The sequence below is a fragment of the Phalacrocorax carbo genome, chromosome 15 (genome assembly GCF_963921805.1).
Source record: "Phalacrocorax carbo chromosome 15, bPhaCar2.1, whole genome shotgun sequence".
Taxonomy (NCBI): Eukaryota; Metazoa; Chordata; class Aves; order Suliformes; family Phalacrocoracidae; genus Phalacrocorax; species Phalacrocorax carbo.
The window spans coordinates 4,165,900-4,186,962 of record NC_087527.1 but is presented as its reverse complement, the minus strand read 5'-3'; the positions used below and the strand labels follow the sequence as shown (position 1 = coordinate 4,186,962).

The 21,063-nt window shown below is 66.2% G+C and overlaps 2 protein-coding genes across 2 annotated transcripts; one reads left to right on the top strand and one right to left on the bottom strand.

Moving 5' to 3' along the window:
• Positions 1–1,527: 1,527 nt before the first annotated feature.
• On the top strand, positions 1,528–10,545 carry DTX1 (deltex E3 ubiquitin ligase 1). Its single transcript, XM_064466442.1, has 9 exons — positions 1,528–2,276; positions 5,538–6,198; positions 8,343–8,404; positions 8,513–8,674; positions 8,908–8,969; positions 9,130–9,288; positions 9,400–9,561; positions 9,655–9,744; positions 9,986–10,545. Exons 1-9 carry the CDS (start codon positions 2,018–2,020, stop codon positions 10,208–10,210), a joined length of 1,842 nt encoding a protein of 613 aa, XP_064322512.1. The 5' UTR covers positions 1,528–2,017; the 3' UTR covers positions 10,211–10,545.
• Positions 10,546–10,951: 406 nt separating this feature from the next.
• Positions 10,952–19,924, bottom strand: RASAL1 (RAS protein activator like 1). Its single transcript, XM_064466684.1, has 21 exons — positions 19,860–19,924; positions 18,179–18,235; positions 17,985–18,098; positions 17,811–17,872; positions 17,594–17,723; positions 16,654–16,735; positions 16,436–16,573; positions 16,063–16,151; positions 15,773–15,890; positions 15,529–15,682; positions 15,267–15,331; positions 15,015–15,127; positions 14,631–14,823; positions 14,415–14,552; positions 13,645–13,789; positions 13,238–13,419; positions 13,008–13,145; positions 12,255–12,390; positions 12,044–12,164; positions 11,882–11,946; positions 10,952–11,088 (listed from the first exon to the last, which is right to left on the bottom strand). Exons 1-21 carry the CDS (start codon positions 19,922–19,924, stop codon positions 10,952–10,954), a joined length of 2,442 nt encoding a protein of 813 aa, XP_064322754.1.
• Positions 19,925–21,063: the final 1,139 nt, after the last annotated feature.

Sequence of the window (21,063 nt, the reverse complement as noted above, 5' to 3'; positions counted from 1 at the left end):
CCGCTGCATGTCCCTGGTGCAGATGCTCAGTCCCAGTGGGTGTCCCCGGTGCAGACTGCAGGCGCCCGGTACCGGTGTGTCCCCTCGGTGCGGGTGCCCGGTCTTGGTGCGGGTGCCCGGTGCCGGGTGCGTGTCCCCGGTGCAGATGCCCCGTCCCGGTTGTGTGGCTCCGGTGCGGGTGCCCGGTCCCGGTGCGTGTCCCCGGTGCGGGTGCCCGTGGCGGCCGTGCGCGCGCCGCCGCCGGTGCCCGTGGCTGCCTGGTTGCTGGCGGAGCGCTACCGCCGCCCGGCCCCGCGCCCTCCGCCGCCGCCGCTCCCGGCGCGGCTGCGGGTCCCGCTGCGGCTGCGGCTGCCGGAGGTAGCGGTGCGGGGCGCGGGCGATGCCGGGCGGCGGCGGCGGCCATGGCGGGGCGGGGGGTACCGGCTCCGGGCGGGGGGGGGGGGGGCTGGCTGGGCGGGCGGCGGGGGGACCGTGCGCCGAAGGGGGGAACCGTGCGCTGGGAGCGGGCTGGGGGTTGCTGCGCACGAGGGGGGAGCCGTGCACCGGGGGCTGCCGTGCACCGGGGATATGGTGCACCGGGGGGCTGGGGGGGTTGCTGTGCACCGAGGGGAGCGTGCACTGGGGGCCTGGCCTGGCCTTTTCCCACCGACCCTCCCCCAGAGCAGCCGGGCCCCGAGGTGGCGGCTGGCACCGGGGCTTGTCCCCGCAGCCCGGTCCCGGGCGGGGGGGGCCGGGGTTGGGACGAGGGTCCCTCCAGCCCCGGTGGTGCTTGGGGTCACGGCGGGTGCTGGGTGAGTGCGAGGGTGCACACGCGTGTGGAGGTGTGAGGGTGCGCGTGTGCACGCCTGTGTCGGTGCGTGTGTGTGTACGTCCCGCGGTGGGGGGGTGTCTTTTGCTGCCGTGGGTGCCTGTGTCTGCCTGTCCGCCTGTCTCGGTCCTGCTGTCTGTCTGTGTCACCGACTGTGCGTGTGCCAGCCCGTGTGCCTGTGTGTGCGTCTCTGTGTCTGTGTGTGCCTGGCCGTGCCCGTGTGTCTGTCTGCCTACAGCGGCTGTGCAGCAAAGCCCCCCGCCCCCCCGTGGGTCTGGGGGCTGCTGTGGGTGGATGAGGGGCTGGGCGGGGGAGCGGGGGGCCGGGGTGGGCGGCCCAGGATCACCCCCAGCCCGATGCCTGCAGTGCAGATCATAAATCAGCAATGGCTGGAGTGGGCTCGGGGGGCCTGTGGCCCCTCAGCACCCAGACAGTCTGGCAGGGAGTGATGAGGCTCCCTGGCCTTGTGGGGCCCCCGCCAGCCCCCCAGGGCCGTGAGCAGGGTCACCTGTGCCCCCCCGTCCCTCTCGTCCGTGCTGTCACGTTGGAGGCCAGCAGCCGGCCGGGGCTGGCAGGCAGCCCATGCTGCCAGGGCTGCGGGCACAGCAGCCTCTCTGCCCGCCAGCTCTGTGGGGGTGTGATGGGGATGGTCCCCCAGCTGCCACCCGAGTGGTGGTACCTGGGGTGACCAGTGCCGTGACTCTGTTTTGCAGGTGATACCCTGCTCATTTGCTACCAGTGACGTGCTGGGTGGCAGGGACAGCTGTGGAGCCACTGAGGACATAGGCTGAGCAGCGGGACACAAGAGAAAGAGGAGGAGGGGGTGTCTTGGCGCCATGGTTGTGTCCCCAGCATCGTCCACAGCCACCAGTCACCCTTAAGCCAACACAGCCGAGGGGAGTCCTGGTGACTTTTCAGAGCCTGAGCCCTGCCAGTGCCACGGGGAGGAGGAAGGGCTGAGGAAGACGTGCTGGGTGATGGATAGTCCCAGCCTGGTGCGGCAGCCCCAGGGGAGCCGGACTGGGCGGCTTGGGGACCTCAGGGACCTGGCTGGCAGTGCCCACCTCTGCAGAGCCCTGCAGCGTTTGCTCTGCTGAGCTCCAGAGCCCGCAGCTGGCAGGAGGCAGGAGGAGGATTCGAAGAGGTTCGGATGAGCCCTGCATCCTTGTGCTGTGGCATTGTGCGGGACTGAGCCGCCGTCCCCCTGGCATGGCGCGACAGGGCTCGGGGGCCATGCTGGCTTCTGGTGGCCTGGGCTTTCCCCCTCAAAACCTGGCCCGCGTGGTGGTGTGGGAGTGGCTGAACGAGCACGGGCGCTGGCGGCCCTACTCGGCTGCCGTCTGCCACCATATTGAGAATGTGCTGAAGGAGGATGCCCGTGGCAGTGTGGTCCTGGGCCAGGTCGACGTCCAGCTGGCGCCCTATGTCATCGACCTCCAGTCCATGCACCAGTTCCGACAGGACACGGGTAAGGGGCTGGCACTAAGCCAGTAACATCCATCCACCCATCCATCCTTCCATCCCTCCATCCCTCCCTCCAACAATCCATCCATCCACACATCCAACCCAGTGTGTATCTACTTATGTGCCTGCTGTTGCATTCATACATGCGTCTATCTCACTGCATATCTGTTTGTCATTCCATCCCTCTCTTCCTCCTTCCCTCCCAGTATATCTCTACTTGCTTGTCACTTTGTTCCTGCATCCGTCCATCCATCCATCCATCCATCCATCGGTCCACCCATCTGCCCTTCCATCCCACTGCGCACACCCTCCTCTCTGCCCATCTGTCCCTTCCCTTCCTTCTCTCCTCCCCTTGCCTTGATGGGCCCTGCTTCCCCCGTGGACCCCACGAAGCTCCTCCTGGCCTTTCCTCTTCCCCCTCCCACTTCCCCCCTCCACTGTGGACCCCTGTCCCAGAGGGACATGTCCTAGAGTCCCTCCATCCCCTTTCACCCCTTTATGGGGTGCTGTGGTGGATGGTGTGTCCCACTGTCACACTGGCCACCCATCTGCCCCACAAAGCTGCTCCATCTGGGTTCCCTGAGGAACTGGGAAGGCCCCAGTTTGGGAACTGGGAGCTGTGGTGGGTACTGGGCTGGTTGCAGCCATGCAGTTGTGGCGGTCAGTGCCTGCCTGCCGATAGCACCATGCTGCGGCATGCATCCAGGCCACATGTCCTCAGGGGAAATCAAAGCACAGACCCCATTAAGTATGTCCCCGTCGTGGTGTGACCCATTAAAGCGGCGCGTGCTGGCTGTGCCGTGGGGGACTTGCCAGTTCAGGTGCCTTCCTGGCCATCCCTGCATCCCTGCCTGCCGGGAAACATGGGGCTGTTGAGGGCAGGATCCAGCCCCAGGTCAGGCAGAGCAGCCAGGGGACCTACCACACACCAGGTGACATCCACAGCCCCCCCAGATTTGCCTGGGGACATACAGGTGCCACCCCAGAGCAGGACCGTGGCTGTGCCCCCCCTTGCCTGGCCACTGATGCCATCGTTCCTGGTGACCAGCGACAGCAAATGGCTTTGCTTGCAGGTGTGGCCCCTGTGGTGGGCTGGGGACTGAGATGGGGATGGAGCCAGGGACCTGCCACCCTGCCTCTGCCATCAAGCCTGGCTCCAAATCGGTCTCCAGCCGGTCATGGGCTTGGCAAGGGGCAACTTGGCACCCGTAGTCCTGAGTCAGTGCAGCTGTGGCTGCTCTGACTCAGGGCTGCGGGTGCCACCGGGACACCCTGGCTGTCCCCATGACAGCTCCTGCCAGCTTCGGCCAGGACCCATCCTCTGACAGGAGGCACCTGGCATTGCATCCCACGGCCACAGTGCTGGGTGCTCCTGGGGAACACGTGCCCACGGTGGGGCCTCGGTGGGGTTTGGGGGTGCAGTGTCTCTGTGGGGAGCAAAATGGCTCTTCCTGGGATGTCCCAGGGTACCACAGTCCCCATGCCAGCAGGGCTTGGGGACAGGCATGCTGAGAGAGCGGCCTTGCTGTCCCCAGGGATGTCACAGGAGGGGACATGGCCATCACTTTGGCTCCATCCTGGAGATCGTCCTTGGCATCGCTGTCTCTGTGTGCCCCATCCCTGTTTCCACCTCCACCCATCATATCTGCCCTCACTGTGGCCTGGGGGCAGCCAGGTTTGGAGGCTGTGAAATGTCTCTGGAGTCCTGTAGTGCTCGGGGTCACGAGGGTTCCTTGTGCTGAGGGTGCTCCCAGTTCTTGCTGTGGCATGGGGACACAGGGAAGGCAGGCAGGAGGCGGGGAGTGAGGGGGCGCTTGGCCTGCACCGTGCATGGGATGGGAGAAACTCAAGTCAAAACGGCGACGGTGCGAAATGAGGTGACCCTGTTCCGAGCAGCAGGGACGCGTGTCCCTTCCCTGTGGCCCGCGGGGACGCTGGCTTGGTCCCGCAGGTCTGGCACAACTGGCGGAGGGGGCAGGGGCTGGGGGGCTGGGGGCAGCTGGTGGCCCTTGGGGACTCGGAGCTCCATGTGCCCACATGCACATGCTGGGGTGTCCTCCCCACCCACGGCAGCGGGATGCGGGATGTGGATGTGAACGGGCAGGGGGATGCAGGGTGTGGATGTGAGGGGGCAGCAGGACATGGGATGCAGTTGCAAGGACCAGTGGGTGCGGGGTATGGATGTGGGCATGAGTGGGCAGCAGGATGGGGGACGTGGACGCAAGGAGGCAAGGCACGGATGTGAACACAGGTGAGATGCAGGACATAGATGTGAGTAGGATGTGGATATGAGCTGACAGTGGGATCTGGGATGTGGGCAGAAGTAGGCAGCGGGGACGAGCAGCTCTCCGTGGGCTGCCAGAGTGGGGTGTGCAACCTCCCTCCCTCCCGCAGGGCCGCCAGCAGAGCTGCCTCAGCACAAGCCGGCAGCTGGGGCCGGGCTCCGCTGCCTGACGCAGCTGATGATTAATGACCGTTATTAGCCTCGTTAATCGGGCTGGGCAAACCGTGCTGGCGAGGGGATAGAAAGGCACCATGCTGCGGGGGCACTGCTGTGGCTGTGGCTCAAGGAGGGGGCTGCGATGTCTCCCTGCACTGCAGAGCTTCAGAGGTGGCTGCAGCATTCAACTCAGTTGCAAACAAGCAGCAAGGGGCCAGGATTTGGCCCTACACAGGGGACAACACCTTGCTTCCGTGACTGCCAGCGCTGGCCAGAGCCACGGCAGCTGTCAGGAAACCCCTTCTGACCGGGAAATGCTCCCCCTGCTCCAGGGATGGCAAGGGGACCCCAGCCTGGAAGGGCGGAGATGGAACTGGACCAGAGGGATGGAAAAAGGTGCTGGGGGCCACGCAGCATCGCCCTTCCCACGGCAGCTGGGGCTGTGATCCCAACCACTGGCAGCCCAGCTGGTGGCCAAGCCAACACTGCCGCCGCTGCTAATGGAGGATTGTTGAGCCTCACGAGTCCCCGGGGAGGCACAGCCCTGCAGACACACCAGTCGATCCATTGTGTGCCATGGCTGCGGCTGCTCAGCGGAGGGGAGGCGGGTGGTGCCTGTTGGCTTGCAGTGGCCACCACCCTTCCTGCACCCTGGGGTGCTTTGCAGAGGACGAGAGCGGCTGCTTGCATCCCAAAGTGCCTCTGCATCCCCATCCCTGCAGGGTGCTGGGCTGGGAACTGGACACACACACGTGTGTGCAGGCATGGGTCCCTTTGCTGGCACCCCAGAGCCCCATGGGCACTCACCCCCCTCTGTCTCCCCAGGGACCATGCGCCCCGTACGGAGGAACTTCTATGACCCATCCTCAGCCCCTGGGAAGGGCATCGTGTGGGAATGGGAGAACGACAACAGCTCCTGGACGCCCTACGACATGGACATCTGCATCACCATCCAGAATGCCTACGAGAAGCAGCACCCCTGGCTGGACCTCTCCTCCCTGGGCTTCTGCTACCTCATCTACTTCAGCAGCATGTCCCAAATGAACCGGCAAACCCAACGCAAGCGCCGGCTCCGGCGTCGCATGGACCTGGCATATCCCCTCACCATGGGCTCTATCCCCAAGTCGCAGTCGTGGCCGGTGGGCACCAGCACGGGGACGCCCTGCTCCTGCCCGCAGTGCCTGCTGGTCAACAGCACCCGTGCTGCCTCCAACGCCATCCTGGCTTCCCAACGCCGCAAGCTCTACCCGGGTGCTGTCCGCCAGAGCAGCACCTTCGCCGGGGCGGCTCTATGGCCGGCGGGGACAGGGACGGCAGCGGTGGCGGGTGGCACGACCAAGGGCGAGGGGCTGCGGGTGCCCGGCGGGGCATTTCCCCCAGGCCAGAGTGTGCCCAGTGGGTTGCCACTGCCTGGGCTCAACAACCTCAACCGGCCCGGCACGCAGCGGGGGGCTGGACTCAGCGCCCGTGCCACCGTCCCACCGGGGTAAGCTGGCTGCGGGAGGGTGGCCTGGGAAAGGGGACAGCCACAATGTCTCCGAGGCTGTGGGGATGCCAGGCGAGGTGGGGGCAGGGATGGGCACACAGGGCGGGGGTAAAGGGGAGATGGAGGTGCCTCATCCCCTGCTGTCACCTTGCACAAGCAGCTCCAGCCCTTCTGGCACCGTGTCACCTCCAGCCCCAGGCTCCCCACCGTGGGGACATGGTGACGGGAGGAACAGCCCCAGCAGCTGGCTTGTCCTGGATGGTCCCTTAGATCCCTGCCCCTGCAGAGCGGCTGCGGTCATTTGTGCAGCATGCTATCTCATGCCATGCCGTGCCTTGCTGTGCCATGCCAGCTGGAGGAGATGGTATCCCAGTCCCAGGGGACTTGTGTCCCTGCTGTCTAGCATGGGGTGTATGACCCTGGCCCAGTGCCACCAGGCAGGTCTCTGGGGTGGCACACCAATTGTGGGGACCACAGCCCCTGTGTCCCCTACATGGATGGAAATAACACTGAGGGGATGCTCATGGACGAGCAGACCCACAGTGGGCTGTCCTGGTGGGTGTGCCCGTCTCAGCTCCCAAGCCCCCACAGCTGCACCCTTTGCTGGGTCAGCCTGGCATCCCTACAGGTCTCTCGGCTGTCACTGGCCAAGGGGCAGGCAGGGCAGGCAGGAGTGGCCATGGTCCCAAGCCCAACCTGACAAGCAGGCTGTGGTGGCATGGCTGGCAGCCTGCGGGCATGGGAAAGCCCCAGTGCCGCTCGCTTGGGTGGGAACTGGCCCGGATCCAGCCCCAGGGTATTTGGTCAGAGCCCCCCCAGAGGGGAGCGAGCACCCTAGGCTGCAACAAGCCATCTTGGGGGATGAGGGGAGAGCCTGTCCCATCCCTCCCAGCTCCCTGCCATGGGGGCAGGATCAGGCCCTGGGCTGGGTGGCTCAAGGGGAGGCAGAGGAGACCCAGCTGGGGCTGGGAGGTGGGTACTGGGGGGCAGGCAGGTTCACTGAGCCCCTGGCAGGTCCTGGTACGTTTCCTTCCCCTGCTGACGTTCTGCTTTCACTTCCGTATGCTGGGCACTGGGCCAAGCAGTCCCTGTCCCCATCACTGTCCCTGTCCCCGTACTGGCATGCAGGCCCCATCCCACGCATCGCCATGGACAGGTAGGAGGGGGCCAGGAGGACACTGTGAGGGCTGGGTTGGGACCTTCATCACTGCCCCCGCCTTGGCGTGGGTAAGGGCAGCTTTGAGATTGGGAGGGAAAACACCTGCAGCCCTGGCTCATGTAGGGCTGAGCGCTGCCGAATGTGTCACGGCAATGGTTGTATGCGTGGGGGGCTTTGGGGACTGGGGAGGGGGGGTGACACTGCTGCCGGCGGCTGCTGGCCAGGCTGCTGAGCTGGGACAGGCCCCCCCAGGGCAGAAGAGCACTCGGGCACTAGGCAGGGCTCCTCTGCTGGGCTTTCTTGCTTGTCCTCCATCCCAGTGGGTGCCCACAGCTTCCATCCATCCATCTGTCCATCAAGCCAGCCACTTGCCCAGCCACACATCTGTCTGTGCATCCATCTGTCCATCCCTCCCTCCACCTATGCATCTGTCCATCTGACCCTCTGTCTACCCCACCCATGGGTGCAGCCATATCCACACGTGCACACACCTGCACACGAGCCCCCAGCTCCCACCCAGACCCAGCCTTGCATGCACGGGTGCCTGCCCAGCCATGGGTGCACACATGGGTGCACACACACATGGGAGATGCCCTGGGTCAGCGGGGGTGAGCAGACAAGGAGGCACGGTGCCATTGCCCCAGGGGTCTTGGTGCTGGCAGCCCTGGAGGGGTGAGGGTCCACTTGGGGCAAGGGACCGATGGCCTGGGTAATGGGTGAGGAGCTGAGGCACAGGGATGGTCCCCACAGGGGATGCAGGACACATGGCATCACCATCAGGACATCCCAATGAGGCACCCACCCGGGGTGAAGGAGGGGTGACAGCTCTGTGAGATGGGACAGCAGCCCCCCAAGGCTGGCAAGGGGACACCCTAACTTGCGTCCCACTGGAGGATTCTGCCCTGGGGACGTGCCTTACTCAGGGTGGGCATAGTGCCAGCCCTGCCAGGCCAGCTAAGCACCTCCCCCTCCCGTCTCTGTGCAGGGTGCCAGCCCTCCCGGTCAAGAACCTGAATGGCACTGGCCCCGTCCACCCTGCCCTCGCAGGTAAGTGGGCCCCTACCACCGCCGGGTGACACCGTGGGGCAGGCGGAGGGAGGGAGGGATGGACAGGTGTTGGATGGACGAACGGACAGCACCTCTCCCCTGGCACAGGGATGACGGGCATCCTCATGTGCGCTGCTGGGCTGCCCGTCTGCCTGACCCGCGCCCCCAAGCCCATCCTGCACCCGCCGCCTGTCAGCAAGAGTGACATCAAACCCGTGCCTGGGATCAATGGCATCTGCAGGAAAACAAAGAAGAAGCATCTCAAAAAGAGTAAGGACCTGTGGGCATCCCTGCGCGCCCTTGGCCATGCCCCTGCCAGAGGGAAAACTGAGGCACAGGTGCTGCCACTGCCTGTGGGGGTGGGGCCCCCAAGGGGTTTGCCCGAGGGGTTTGGGGTGATGCCCACAGCTCCTCTGTGCCTTGTGCTGTCCTCACCCTAGTGGCAGGGGTGGCAGGGTTTTGGGGACGCCATTGGGCAGGCTCTGATGTCATCCCTGTGGCAGGCAAGACCCCCGAGGACGTGGTGCGCCGCTACATCCAGAAGGTGAAGAACCCCCCAGATGAGGTGAGTAGGCATCCCCAGGCACCATGGCTCGGCCCACAGGCTCACCCCGGGGCCACTGGAGGTTTGTGGGGCTCAGGCACAGAGAGAGGTGTGGGCAGGTGCCCCAGGTGCCCTCCCCATCCTACCGGGGCACTGATGCCCACCAACCTGTGCCCGGCAGGATTGCACCATCTGCATGGAGCGGCTGGTCACCTCCTCTGGCTATGAGGGTGTCCTCAGCCACAGGGGCATCAAGCCGGAGCTGGTGGGCAAGCTGGGCAAGTGCGGGCACATGTACCACCTCCTCTGCCTCCTGGCCATGTACAACAACGGCAACAAGGTGAGCTGAATCCCTCCCCGGGGGGGACATCCTCCCCGTGGTCGCCCATTGCTACAGGTGGGTGGTGCGGGGTGGGTGCTGTCCCTGATGCCTGCCTGGGTGCCCGTGCAGGATGGCAGCCTGCAGTGTCCCACCTGTAAGGCCATTTACGGGGAGAAGACTGGCACACAGCCCCCCGGGAAGATGGAGTTTCACCTCATCCCCCACTCCCTCCCGGGTTATACCGACTCCAAAACCATCCGGATAGTCTATGACATCCCCACTGGCATCCAGGTGAGTTACCTGCACCCACTGCCCCTGGGACCCCTGCTGGGCTGGGTGCCCCCACTCTCTGCCCCCCCCTCACCCGGCTGCCCTCCCACCCAGGGCCCGGAACACCCCAACCCCGGCAAGAAGTTCACAGCACGTGGCTTCCCGCGGCACTGCTACCTGCCCGACAACGAGAAGGGCAGGAAGGTGAGCGTCCCTGACGGCACCAGGGTGGGGTGGGATGGGATAGAATGGGAAGGCACGGGATGGAAAGGGATCGGGAGGATGCGGTGGGGCTGGGCTGTGCCACAGGGGAGGCTGGCACCATGCAGGCACCATGCTGAGGTTGAATCCTGCACCCTGGGGTGCTGGGGGCTGTGCTGTGCCGGGTGGGAGGAGGGCTTGCAGTGCCAGGTGGGCAAGCAATGGCTGTGCCCGCCCGCCGCAGGTGCTGAAGCTGCTGATCGTGGCCTGGGACCGACGGCTCATCTTCACCATTGGCACCTCCAACACCACGGGGGAGTCGGACACAGTGGTGTGGAACGAGATCCACCACAAGACCGAGTTCGGCTCCAACCTGACGGGCCATGGCTACCCTGACCCCAACTACCTGGACAACGTCCTGGCCGAGCTGCTGGCCCAGGGTGTCTCCGAGGCCACTCTGAAGGACTGAGGCAAGGGTGAGGGGCTCCCTACCGCCCCCTCAGCGCCACGTCCCCGCCAGTGCCACTGCCACCTGCGCCGCTTCGCTGCCAATGCCTCAGCCCTGCCAGGTGGGCTTGTCCCTGGTCCCAGGCCACTCGCCACGTCCCCCCGTGTCCCCCCCACCCGGTTTGCCCCGCTCCCGTGGCGATAGCATCGTGGGATGGTGCTTTTCTTTTTCTACCCGTGGCCTCTTTGCGCGACAGCCGCCATGTGCCACCCGTGCCGCCCACCACTGCCCCACGGAGCTGCGTACAGCCGGTGCCATGTGTACATCTCTGTGTTACAGAATACACCCCGCGCCAGGCCAGTGTCCCTGCTGTGTCCCCGCTCAGGTCCCCACACCTCCCTCCCGGGGTGCTGCGTGGCATCGCCACAGGATCTGTCCCCCAGTAGGCTGTTGCTGAGGGTGGGTGTTGGTCAGTCCCTGTGGGGATGCTGGGCTGGTGGGGGTCTTTGGGCAATCCCATGGGCAAAGAAGCGTGTGTGCATGTTTGCACACGCGTGTGCTGGGGGGGACGCTACACACGGGAAACCTCCGCGGACACGGGCCCCCGGGTGGGATGAGGCCCCCACCGAGAGGGGGGAGGCGGGGGGCAGCGGGAGGATGCTGGGGACTACAACTCCCAGCAGGCCCCGCGGCGCGGGCGGGGTGGGCTGGTCGCGGGGAGGCGCAGGGCATGCTGGGAGTTGTAGTCCCAGGCGCCCCCGGTCAAGTGGCGGGGGACGAGGAGGGTGCCGGGGCCGGGCTTGGGGGCGGCCCCGGGGCACCGTCCCGGCGGGCGAAGGCGTCGTGGGCGATGTCCAGGTCCCGCAGCACCGCCTGCAGCCGCTCCCCGACGGGCCCGCCTGCGCCCCACGGCGGGGTCAACGCCGCGCCCGGCACCCACCCGCAGCACCCACCCCCGCCGCTCATCCCGAGTACGCCCTCGTCACCCACGCCCAGACCTCCCCCCCGCCCGCCAGCACCCACCTCCAGCACCTATCCCCGGTACCCACCCTTGACACCCACCCGCGGCACCCACCCACGGACTACCCCCCCATCCCACTATGTCCCACCCCGTCCCCCCATCGAGCCTGTCCCACCGCCCCTCACCCATCCCCCCACGTCCCACCCTAAGCCCCCATCTCCCTCCCCCCCGCAATGCCCCACGGACACGGACAGGCACTTCTGGGAGGCGTAGGGGTGTGTGCGTGGGGAGCGGCGTGGGGATGGGGGTGGGTGGGTGTGCGTGGGGATGGCGGGGTGTTTATGGGGGAGGGCGTGCGTGCGTCCGAAGCTCCGCGCGGCTGTGGGTGTACCCACGCACGCACCCGGGCGTGCAGATCCGTGTGTGCGCACGCGTGCGTGGGCGTGTGTGTAGGCGCGTGCATCCGGCGGGGCGCGTGGCCCGGTGTCCCCGTGGCCGCGGCCGCGTGTATTTGCTGTCCCCTGGTGGCGGGGACCAGCTGAGCGCTGGCTGGGGGGGGGTGTGTGTGTGTGTGCAAGTGCGTGTGTGCCTGTGCGAGTGCGTGCAACTGTGTGCATGGATATGCAAGCGTGCGTCAGCGTGTGCCAGCTTCCCCACGCAGGGGCCACCCCAGGCAGCACCCCAGGGTGCAGGGTCCCCATCACCCCCTCCAGCAGCAGGGCTGGCCATACCTGCCTGCCCCAGGCAGGGGGCCTCAGATGCTGCGCTGCCCTCGGGTCCCTCGGCACCCTCCGCCCTGCAGGAGAGGGACCCTCAGCACGCTCCCACCCTGCCCGCCAGCACCTGGGTCCCCTTGGACCCCCGTGCCACAGGCCAGCCCCCCGCAGCCTCACCACAGCCGGGTCCCCGCCCGCCGGAGGTGCCCGTAGAGGGTCTGCGCCGCTGCCGCGGGGTCCAGGGGGTCGCTCCACTCGCCCAGCACCATGGTGCTGTGGGTCCGGCTGCACCCAGGCGCTGCCAACGACAGCCGCAGTGGGAGTGCCGAGGGACCCCCGCACCTTCCGCCCAGGGGTGCCCCCACCCTATGCTGCCTGCTGGCCTTACCGGTGCAGGCAGGCTGCAGGCAGCAGGTCCAGCGGCCGGCGCGGAAGATGCCTGGGTGGCAAGTGGGCAGCATGGCCTCGTTGGCGCTGCTGGCCTGCCGCACCGCCCAGAGCCACTGCCACAGCTCCTGGCCACTCTGTGGGGACAGGGAGGGAGGGTGGCACCACGCCGGCCACCCATGGGCACCCACAGGCACTGGCCCTATCAGTGGGGAGGAGGAGGGTGGAGGTGGGTATGGGTGATGCTGACGGGGTCCCCAGCAGGGCTGGGCACTGGGGATCGCAGTGGGCACCAGGGCCAGGTAACTGGCGGGTGACAGTTTGATGGCAAAGCTGCCCAGATAGGACCTGGTGGGGAGATGGCACCGTGGGAGCCAGGGTACCCCAGTGACCCCAGCGCAAATAGGTTTGGGATGCCAATAACCCCAGTATGGATATGGCTGGATACCCCACTGATCCCAGTATCCCAGAGCTGGTACCCCAGTGACCCAAGTACAGCCAGAGTAGGATACCCCAATTGTCCCAGTTCAGTCAGGGCCCAGACACCCCCTTGACCCCAGTGCAGCCAGGGCTGGGCACCCCAATGCTCCCAGTACAGCCGGTGCCTGGGTACAGTGGGATTTGGGACCAGGACCAGTCCCATTGTCCCCATGGGACCTGGGGGTGCCCCATGGCTGGGTGCCAGGGAGGGGGCTCCTGGGGCGCTGGGGTGGGGGTTTCCTGGGTTGCCCAGGGCAGCATCCAGAGCACCCACCTTGCACTGGATGTAGGTGGTATAGAGCTGGCCCGTGCCATCCTGCGCCACGATCTGCATGACATGGGGGTGCTGGAAGGTGCCCTCGTCCACCCGCTCCACCGCCCGCATCAACGGCACAGGGATGGAGCAGCGCACCTGGGGAACCCGGAACACTGTGTCTCACTGCACCCACTTCCCCCCCTGCCCCAGGCACCCGACACAGGGTGGGGGTCATGGGCAGCACCCACCTGCCACTCAGGGGACTTGGAGTAGGTCAGGGCCTCGCTGCTGAGCCAGAAGTACCTCTTCTTGAAGGCAAAGCGGGGCAGCAGGGCAGGCCCCCCCGCCGTGCGGGTGTGCAGGTACCCTTCCTTGATGGTGGCCGAGGGGTGGAAAAGTGCTGGCAGCACCATCCCCTCACCCACTGTGGCTGTGGCATGGCCAGGCAGGGAGGCAGTGGTGTCACCCCAAGTGCCGTCTCTGGCCATCCTGGCAGCACCCGCATGGCACCGAGAGGGTCACCCTTCCCAGGGATGTTCCCAGGATGCAGGGGACAGCAGGGATGATGCCACCCCTCTGTGCTGGGTGCTGGTATGGCCGGACCCAGCACCATTCGTGCCCCCCATGCCCCCCTGTGCCCGCCATGCCTGCTCACCCTCGGCGCTCTCCACTGTGACCAGGCTGTCCAGGAAGGCTTTGATGCGGGTGACGCTGGGCATCAGGACAGCATGCAGCGGGGCCATCCACGGCTCCTTGCCCTGCCCCAGCTGCAGCCCCAGGTTGCCGATGCTCTGCAGTGCCTGCCCCACAAGAGGAAGGGCTCACGCTGCTGTACTGCCATGGCATGGGGCTGCGGGGGGGGACCCTCCTGGGGGGACCCCCCTGTCTGGCTGCTCCCCTGAACCACAGGGGTTTGGGAACTCAGGAGGAAAGTGGAAACGCGGAGCAGCCCCAGGGTGTGATAGGACCCAACTGCGGCCCCAGGCTGGCTCCTGCGCTGTGCCAGAGATGTGGTGACATGGCCCAGTGACGGGCAGGGCTGGCCTCAGGCAGCATGGGAAGGAGCCAGCCTGTGGCATGGCGGCAGGAAAGGCTCTGCCCTCCTTGCGGTCTCCATCATTCCCCAGGGTCACTGTCCCTTCCCAGGTTCCCCAGGATTCTCCCATCCCTCCCTGGCATCCCCATCCCTTATGGGTTCCCATATCCTGACAGGGTCCGTATCCCTCTCTGAAGTCTCTGTCCTTTCTGGAGTCCCTCCCTGAAGTACCCATCCGTCCCTGGGCTCCCCATCCCTCCTTGAGACCCCTCTCCATCTCCAGGGTCCCCACCCCTCCCCAGTGTCCCTGTCCTTCCCCAAGGTCCCCATCTCTTCCCAAGGTCCCCATCCCTCCCCGGGCTCCCCATTCCTCCCTGGGCTTCCCACACCTTGGCGAGCAGCAGGAGCGTGCGGCCTGTGCGGGGGTCAGCGTGCTGCTCCCGGAGGCTGAAAAGCTTCGGGGTGAGGACGGCGGGGGCAAAGAAGCGGAGGAAGAGAAACCCGCTGATGGAGAAGTACCGCACCTCCTGGCCGGGGATGGGGACAGCTCAGGGTGGTCCCAGCAGCGTGCAGACCCCCAGCCCCAGCCCCACAGCCTGCCCCACCTCATGCTGCGCCGAGGGGAACCGCTCCTCCACCCGCTTGCGCAGCTGCTTGAAGGCTACCCTCATGAGGAGGGGACACTTCTCCACTGAGCCCACGATGGCATCAATGATGTCCCCCAGGTAGCTCTTCAGCAGCTCCAGGCTGCTCTCCCGCACCTGTGCCTCTGACAGGGACCCCTTGAAGGAGATCCTCCTGTGGGATGCCGCTGAGTCAGGGGGCACCTGATGCCCAGGAATGGGCCACACTGAGTTGGCCAAAAGTCATCGAGGTGACCCATGGGCTCAGCACCAATGGGTGACCCCCTCCCACAGGAGACACTGGGGTGGGGATGGCCTGGGATGTGCCAGGCACTGTGTCCCCTAAAGCTGTCCTCCTGCACTCACCTGCTGCGGCTCAGCTCCATCTTGCCGGGGTCCAGCTCCACGTACTTCTTCTCCTCGAAGATGCGGTTCACCACGGGCTTCAGGACCTCATGCAGGTAGGGCAGCCCCACCACCTGCAAGGGATGGGAAGTCACCATCTTTGTCCCCAAACTGTTCCCAGATGCCCTGCTGGCACACAACCCAGCTCTGTGCCCCGATTCCATCATGGGAAGGCACAGCAGGGACCTGGCCACTGTCCCTTCCCACACTGACCTTCATGAACTGCTCCACGGACTTGGAGGCCAGCGAGTTGGAGCGGAAGAGGATGTTGGGATCCGCTGCAAGAGTGCAGAGACTGTGGAGAGGTGGGCATGGGGCAATGCCCCAGCCATTGCTGGTGTCCCCAGCCCCACAGACACGTGGTGGCTTTCCTGCCTCCCCCTTGGTGGCCCCACTCTTCTCCCCTTGGGAGCCTGGGGGCACCCTAGTTTCCTGGCTGGGGGGTGCAGGTGGTGCCCCCAGCCCTGGCACTTACTGGTCCTGGCTAGCTCGTGGGAGGTGAGATAGTCCAGAAGGGGCACGGCCAGCCCCTGCCCCAAGAAGATCTTCACCAGCTTGGTGGCTACGTCCTGCCGGCTCTCCCCTGAGGTGACCTCCTCCAGGATGGCCAGGGCTGTGCCAGCGGGGGGCTGTGGGGAGGGCGGGGTGGGCATGCTGAGGCCCTTGTGCTGGAGTGGTCCCTGCCTCCTCCCAAGGGTCCCCCACCACACAGCACCCACCTGGCCCGGGGAGAGGATGGGCTCGGTGAGGAGCTGGATGAGGGGCTGGTAGTAGCGGGGGGGCAGTACCCTGTCCTCCACCAGCCGTACCACCAGCCGCAGGGCGCCCAGCTGCTCCCTGCAACGACATGGCAGGGGCTTGGCGGATCCTGCACCCACCACCCTCCATCACCCCAGCTCCCTCCCAGCCAGGATGGTGGGGCCGCCCCCTGCTGCCCTGGGCACAGCCGCCCTGGGGAGCTGCTCATGGGGGGCGCAGGCAGCTGCCTGGCCCTGCTGCCTGCACTCACCTGTGGTCCTCGGCGGTGCTGGGGAAGGGCAGGAGCTGGAACCAGCCCTTGGTGGGGTTTGTGCAGATGGTGTCCAGGGGGAACTCGACCTGGGGGCCGGAGGCAGGGTCTGAGGAGGGCAGGGGGCACATGCCAGCATGCTGTGCTGCACCTTGCTTCCCCCACTAGTGGGGACCCCTCCTTGGGAGAGCCCAGGACAGGCAGTGGGTCTGGATGCGGCACTGCCTGCAGCTCAGCAGGTGCACGTACCCCTGCCAGCATCCCCGTGGGTCCTGACCTGTGGTCACCTGGACCCCGAGCACAGGGAGGGACTGGGGGTGCGGAGGTGCCCCCCAGGACCCTGCCCTGCGCCAGTGTGCCCCGAGGTCCTCACCCGTCCCAAGAAGTCGTTCTTGCCCACGATGTCCCAGTCCCACACCTCCACGCTCAGCACAGCCTCCCCCAGCTCGCCCTCTGCCAGCTCGAACTCCAGCACCTCGTCCCAGTGCGGGAAACGGGTTTTCTTAATCACCTGCCAGGGACAGGGACTGGTGGCTGTGAGGGATGAGGTGCCCGCGTCTCTGGGTCCCAGGACACAGCACCCCAACTCACGGATGTCTCCAATGTGTGCCCACAGCACAACACCCTGACGAAGGGGTCTGAGGTGCCTGAAAGGTCACGAGGGGCCAGGTCCCTGTGGGGGGGAGGTGGGGGTCAGCGAGGGCACAGCGAGCAGGGGACCCATCCCTGCAAGCATGGTCCCTGCACCCCTGTGCCCCTCCTTTCCCCCAGCTTGCCTGGGCACACTGGGTGCCCATGGGGTTGCCAGCAGGTGCTGGGGGATGCTAGTGGGAGTGGTCCCCATTCCCCAGAGCTCTTACCCTGAACCCCCTCCTCCCCCAGTCCCTGGGGGCCAAATGGCACAGCGGGGGACCACTGCTGTTCGTCCTGGCTGTCCCCATGGGCATCCCGTTGCCTTGGTACCCGCTTCAGTTGCCATGGCAGCAGGATGCTGCCTTTGCCGCCTGCTCTGCTGCCAGCAGCCTGACGTCTGGCAGCTGCGTGTGTGGGTACACGCACACAGACATGCAGACACACCTGCACACACATGCACACACACACCCTCCCCAGAGCAAAGCTGAAGGGCAGCCTCAGGCGTACCTCACTTTCCCCCAGTTTTGAAGCCAAAGGGGAGAAACCCAGTGCAAGAGCCAGCTGGTCTGATGGGGACTGTCCCCAGGCAACCCTTGGCCCTCTGGGCCACCCAGCTCTGCCTCTCCTCCCCACTGTCCTCGTCCCTGAGCAGGGCTGGCAGTGTCCGAGGCAGCACATTCCCTGCTGAGACCCCACGGCATCGTGACACGTGGGTTGGCATCATCAATGTCCCTGAGCAGGACACAGCACGTGCCTTTCCCGGTGCTGAGGGAGGAGGATGAACCCTGTGCCACCACTGTCCCCATCACCTCCCCTGCTCCTGCCGCCAAGACCCCACATCCAAAAATAAGACCCTGGGATAGCTGCACGCCCGTCATGCCCCACCACCCCCCACTACCTGGCCTCGATGAGGTGGCAGCACAGCACCCGTGGGTGGCCCTGCTCAGGGACCCACAGCTCCAGGTGGATCTCTCCCTGCACCTCCTCATTGGGGTCCACAGGCACCAGGCTGAGCCAGCTGTCAACTCCTGCCAAGGGGGACAGCGTGGGCACCCCGAGGTGTGGGAATGGGCTCTGCCGCCCCCCCTCAGCCTCTCGTCATGCCCCCCACTCACCCCGAGGCTCAGCTGAGATCTGCTGGCGGCTGAGTGAGACCTTGCCGATAACATCATCCTGCCTGTGAGGGCAGAGACACGGTGGGTGCTGAGGCCACTGGGGGGGTGTGCCACCCCTCGGGGGGCTCCCCATGGGTAGCTGGTGCCCTCCCGTGCCCCCATTGTCCCCCCTACCCGATGGTGTCTTCATCCAGCACATAGACGGCAAGGCTGCGGAAGCCATGGGGCAGGCGCAGGGTGTATTCCTCCCCCCAAAAAGGGTTCAGGCTCTTCCACACCGTGGCTGTCCTGCCGGTGATGAAAGAGGTGGCTGCACCCCCAGAGAGAGCACCCGTCCCCTCCCTGGGGTGGCACCATATTCCCCCTACCTGGCCACCACCTCATTGTCCACCTTGACCACGCAGTAGGGATCGCTGGAGCCGCACCTGGGTGGGGGATGTGAGTGTGAAGGGTCAGCCCCCCACCCTGCGGGTCCCACCAGTCCTTGGGGGCTGCTGCTGGGTGGGGGATGTGAGTGTGAGGGGTCAGCCCCCCACCCTGCGGGTCCCACCAGTCCTTGGGGCTGCTGCTGGGTGGGGCTCAGGGGACTGGATCCAAGCATCCCTTCAAATCTCGCCAGCAAAGCACCAGCCCCAGGGGGTGAGATGAGTTGCCTGGTCTCAGCCCTACCCCACAACTCACACCGGGATAGGGACAACACCTTTTCCCATTCCCCACTGTGGGCTACCCCGAGCCACCACCCTGCGTCCCATGACCCCCACCCGTGGGTACTGGTGTCTTGCCAGCGGCACTCAGCCGAGCCAGAGTTTCTGTGGCAACCCGCTGTGTCAGGGTGACAGCAGCCTGGCCCAGGGCCCTTCGCAGGCTTAACCCCTTCCGCAGGGGAGGGTGGCTTGGAGGGGATGAGGGCTGGATCCAGGGCTCTTCCACCTAGTCCCTGCAGAGCCTCTTCTCTGCTCATTTACAGCAGCCGGACCTACATGGAGGGATGCCAGCCCGGGGCGGTGTGCCCAGGACAATGCTGGAGCCCCAAATCCCCAGCTGCTGGAGGCAGGAGATTATGGAAGGCACTCCAACAAGGAGCCAGGACACGGGGGGGGGCCAAGGAAGGTGACCCCAGCCTCCATCCCAGCCGTGGGCTGGGGATGGGAAGGCCCTGGTTGAGGCTGGGGGCTCAGCACCGCTTGCTGTGAGCTGAGGCAATTTTGTTAGTCCCCAGGGGTATCCCAGCACCTCCTGGCAGAGCAAAGCCCACAGTCCAGCTGGTCTGGCAGGCACAGGCAGGCAAATCTCGGCAGCACGCTGTGGGGTTGACAGCTCTGACCCCCTCAAGAAGCTGGATGAGAGCAGGTCACCCTGAGCCCCTCTGCAGCCCAGGATAGCCCCAAGCTGGATTTGGGGGGGGAGGGGGGGGCTGGGAGTGGCACTGGGCACCTCGCCCCCATGCTGCTGGGTCCAGATTGCCCAGCTGTGCCCAGTCCCCTCAATGTGGGGTACCCAGCAGGGCATCATGACCCCCGCTGGGTGGGGAAACTGAGGCAGGGAGGCCCTGCTGCCTGCAGCTGTCCCCGGCTACCCGGACCTGGGAGCGGCCGGCAGTGCCAGGCTGGCACATCCGGAGGAGCCCATGGCTGCCAGCTCCGCCGAGGCATATCCGCCGGGCAGGAGCAGGCAGGGGGGCTCCCTGCCCCCCTCAGCCACCCTCCCCGGGTGTGGATACTCTGGGGGTGCGGGGGGCTCTGCCCCCCAGTGCTACCCACAGCCTTGGGGGGACACTCTGTGCCCACCATGCTGGGGGGCAGCAAGGGGATGCCCAAGGGGTTGAAGGGCTCATACACCTCCTGTGGGGAGGGGCTGAGGCAGGAGGGGGCTGGCAGTACCCTGCACCCCCAGACTCCTCCTTTGGGGTAATGGGTCTCCACAAGCGGGGATCCCCAAAACTGCAGAGAGAGCAGAGCACCCAGAGTACCCAGCCCCCTCCCCCCCCAAGTCACCCAGGGTGGGGGGCTCAGGGAAACCGGGGAGCCGAGAGCCCCCCGAGGCACTCACATGTCCTTGGCAGGCAGGTCCTTCCCCTCCACCACCCGGCAGTGCAGGGAGGTGGTTTTGGCCATGCTGGCGAACTTCGGGGTGGGCGCTGAGGAGTCCATGGGGAGGGTCTGCAGTAGGTACACCCGGGTGCCCCGAGCCCCCCGCACTGCCAGTGGGGCTGCCGCCACCGGCCTCCTCCTCCTGCCCGAGAGCTTCTCGCTGTCGCTTCTTCCTCTTCTTGGTTGTTTTTCTCACTGCTTCACTCCCCACCTGCGCTGGAGCAGCGGGCGAGAGCAAGCGAGCCGGAGCGCGCGGGCACGCGGCAGCGGGCGAGCTCGGGTGGGCTGGCCTCATGCCCACCAGCCCGGCGGATGAGCAGCTTGCTGTGGGGTTCCCTCCGTGTGCTGGTGACCACTGGTGTGGGGAAAAGCCCCCCCCATTCTAGCGATGGGGAAACTGAGGCACGGGACCACCGCAGTGTGCTGGCCTCTCGTGGGGGGGCAGCTCCTGTCCCATCATATCGAGTGGGACAAGGGACTGTCCCAGGCTGGGGGGGGCGTCTCCCTGGACCCCAAAGTGGCAGTGGATGCCATGGGGAGCCTGGCGTGAGTGTTGGCCTCAGGGTGGGGATGCAGCAGAGGAAGCAGCCAGCTTGGGGGGCTGCTGGCACAGCGGTCTTTGAGACATCCATGAGACCTTGCCCCCACCCTGGGTGCCCCCTTGCAGGGGACACCCTGAGGCAGAGCAGGGAGACTCCAGCAGGCCCTGGGGTGCCTGCAGGCGCAGCACCGCTATGCTCCCCGGATCCTCACGCTTTCTGCATCCCAGCTTTTCCACACTGGGGACCCCAAGCCAAGGGGGATGAGGACAGGGGCCTGAGGTCCTCCCTGTCCCCACTGCCCTGTTGGTGTGTGCCCCCCCCCCAGACACAGCAGGGGGCACAGGAGGGTCTGGAGGGATGGTAAATTAGGGGGGGAGCTGCGGGGGTGGGCTGGCCAGATGTCTCCTGCAGTGACTCACTGTAGGTATTGCCAGGGTGGGCGTCATGTAGTGGGTGCTGGGTCCCTGGGGTGCTGCTGCTGGGGGCGGTCACTGTGTGGGTGCTGGGTCCTGGGGAGGGGTCACTGCCGGGGGGAGTCACATTGTGGGTGCTGGGTCCTGGGGGTGTCACCATGTACATGCTGGGTTCTGGCGGGGCGGGGGGGACACGACCGCCAGGAGA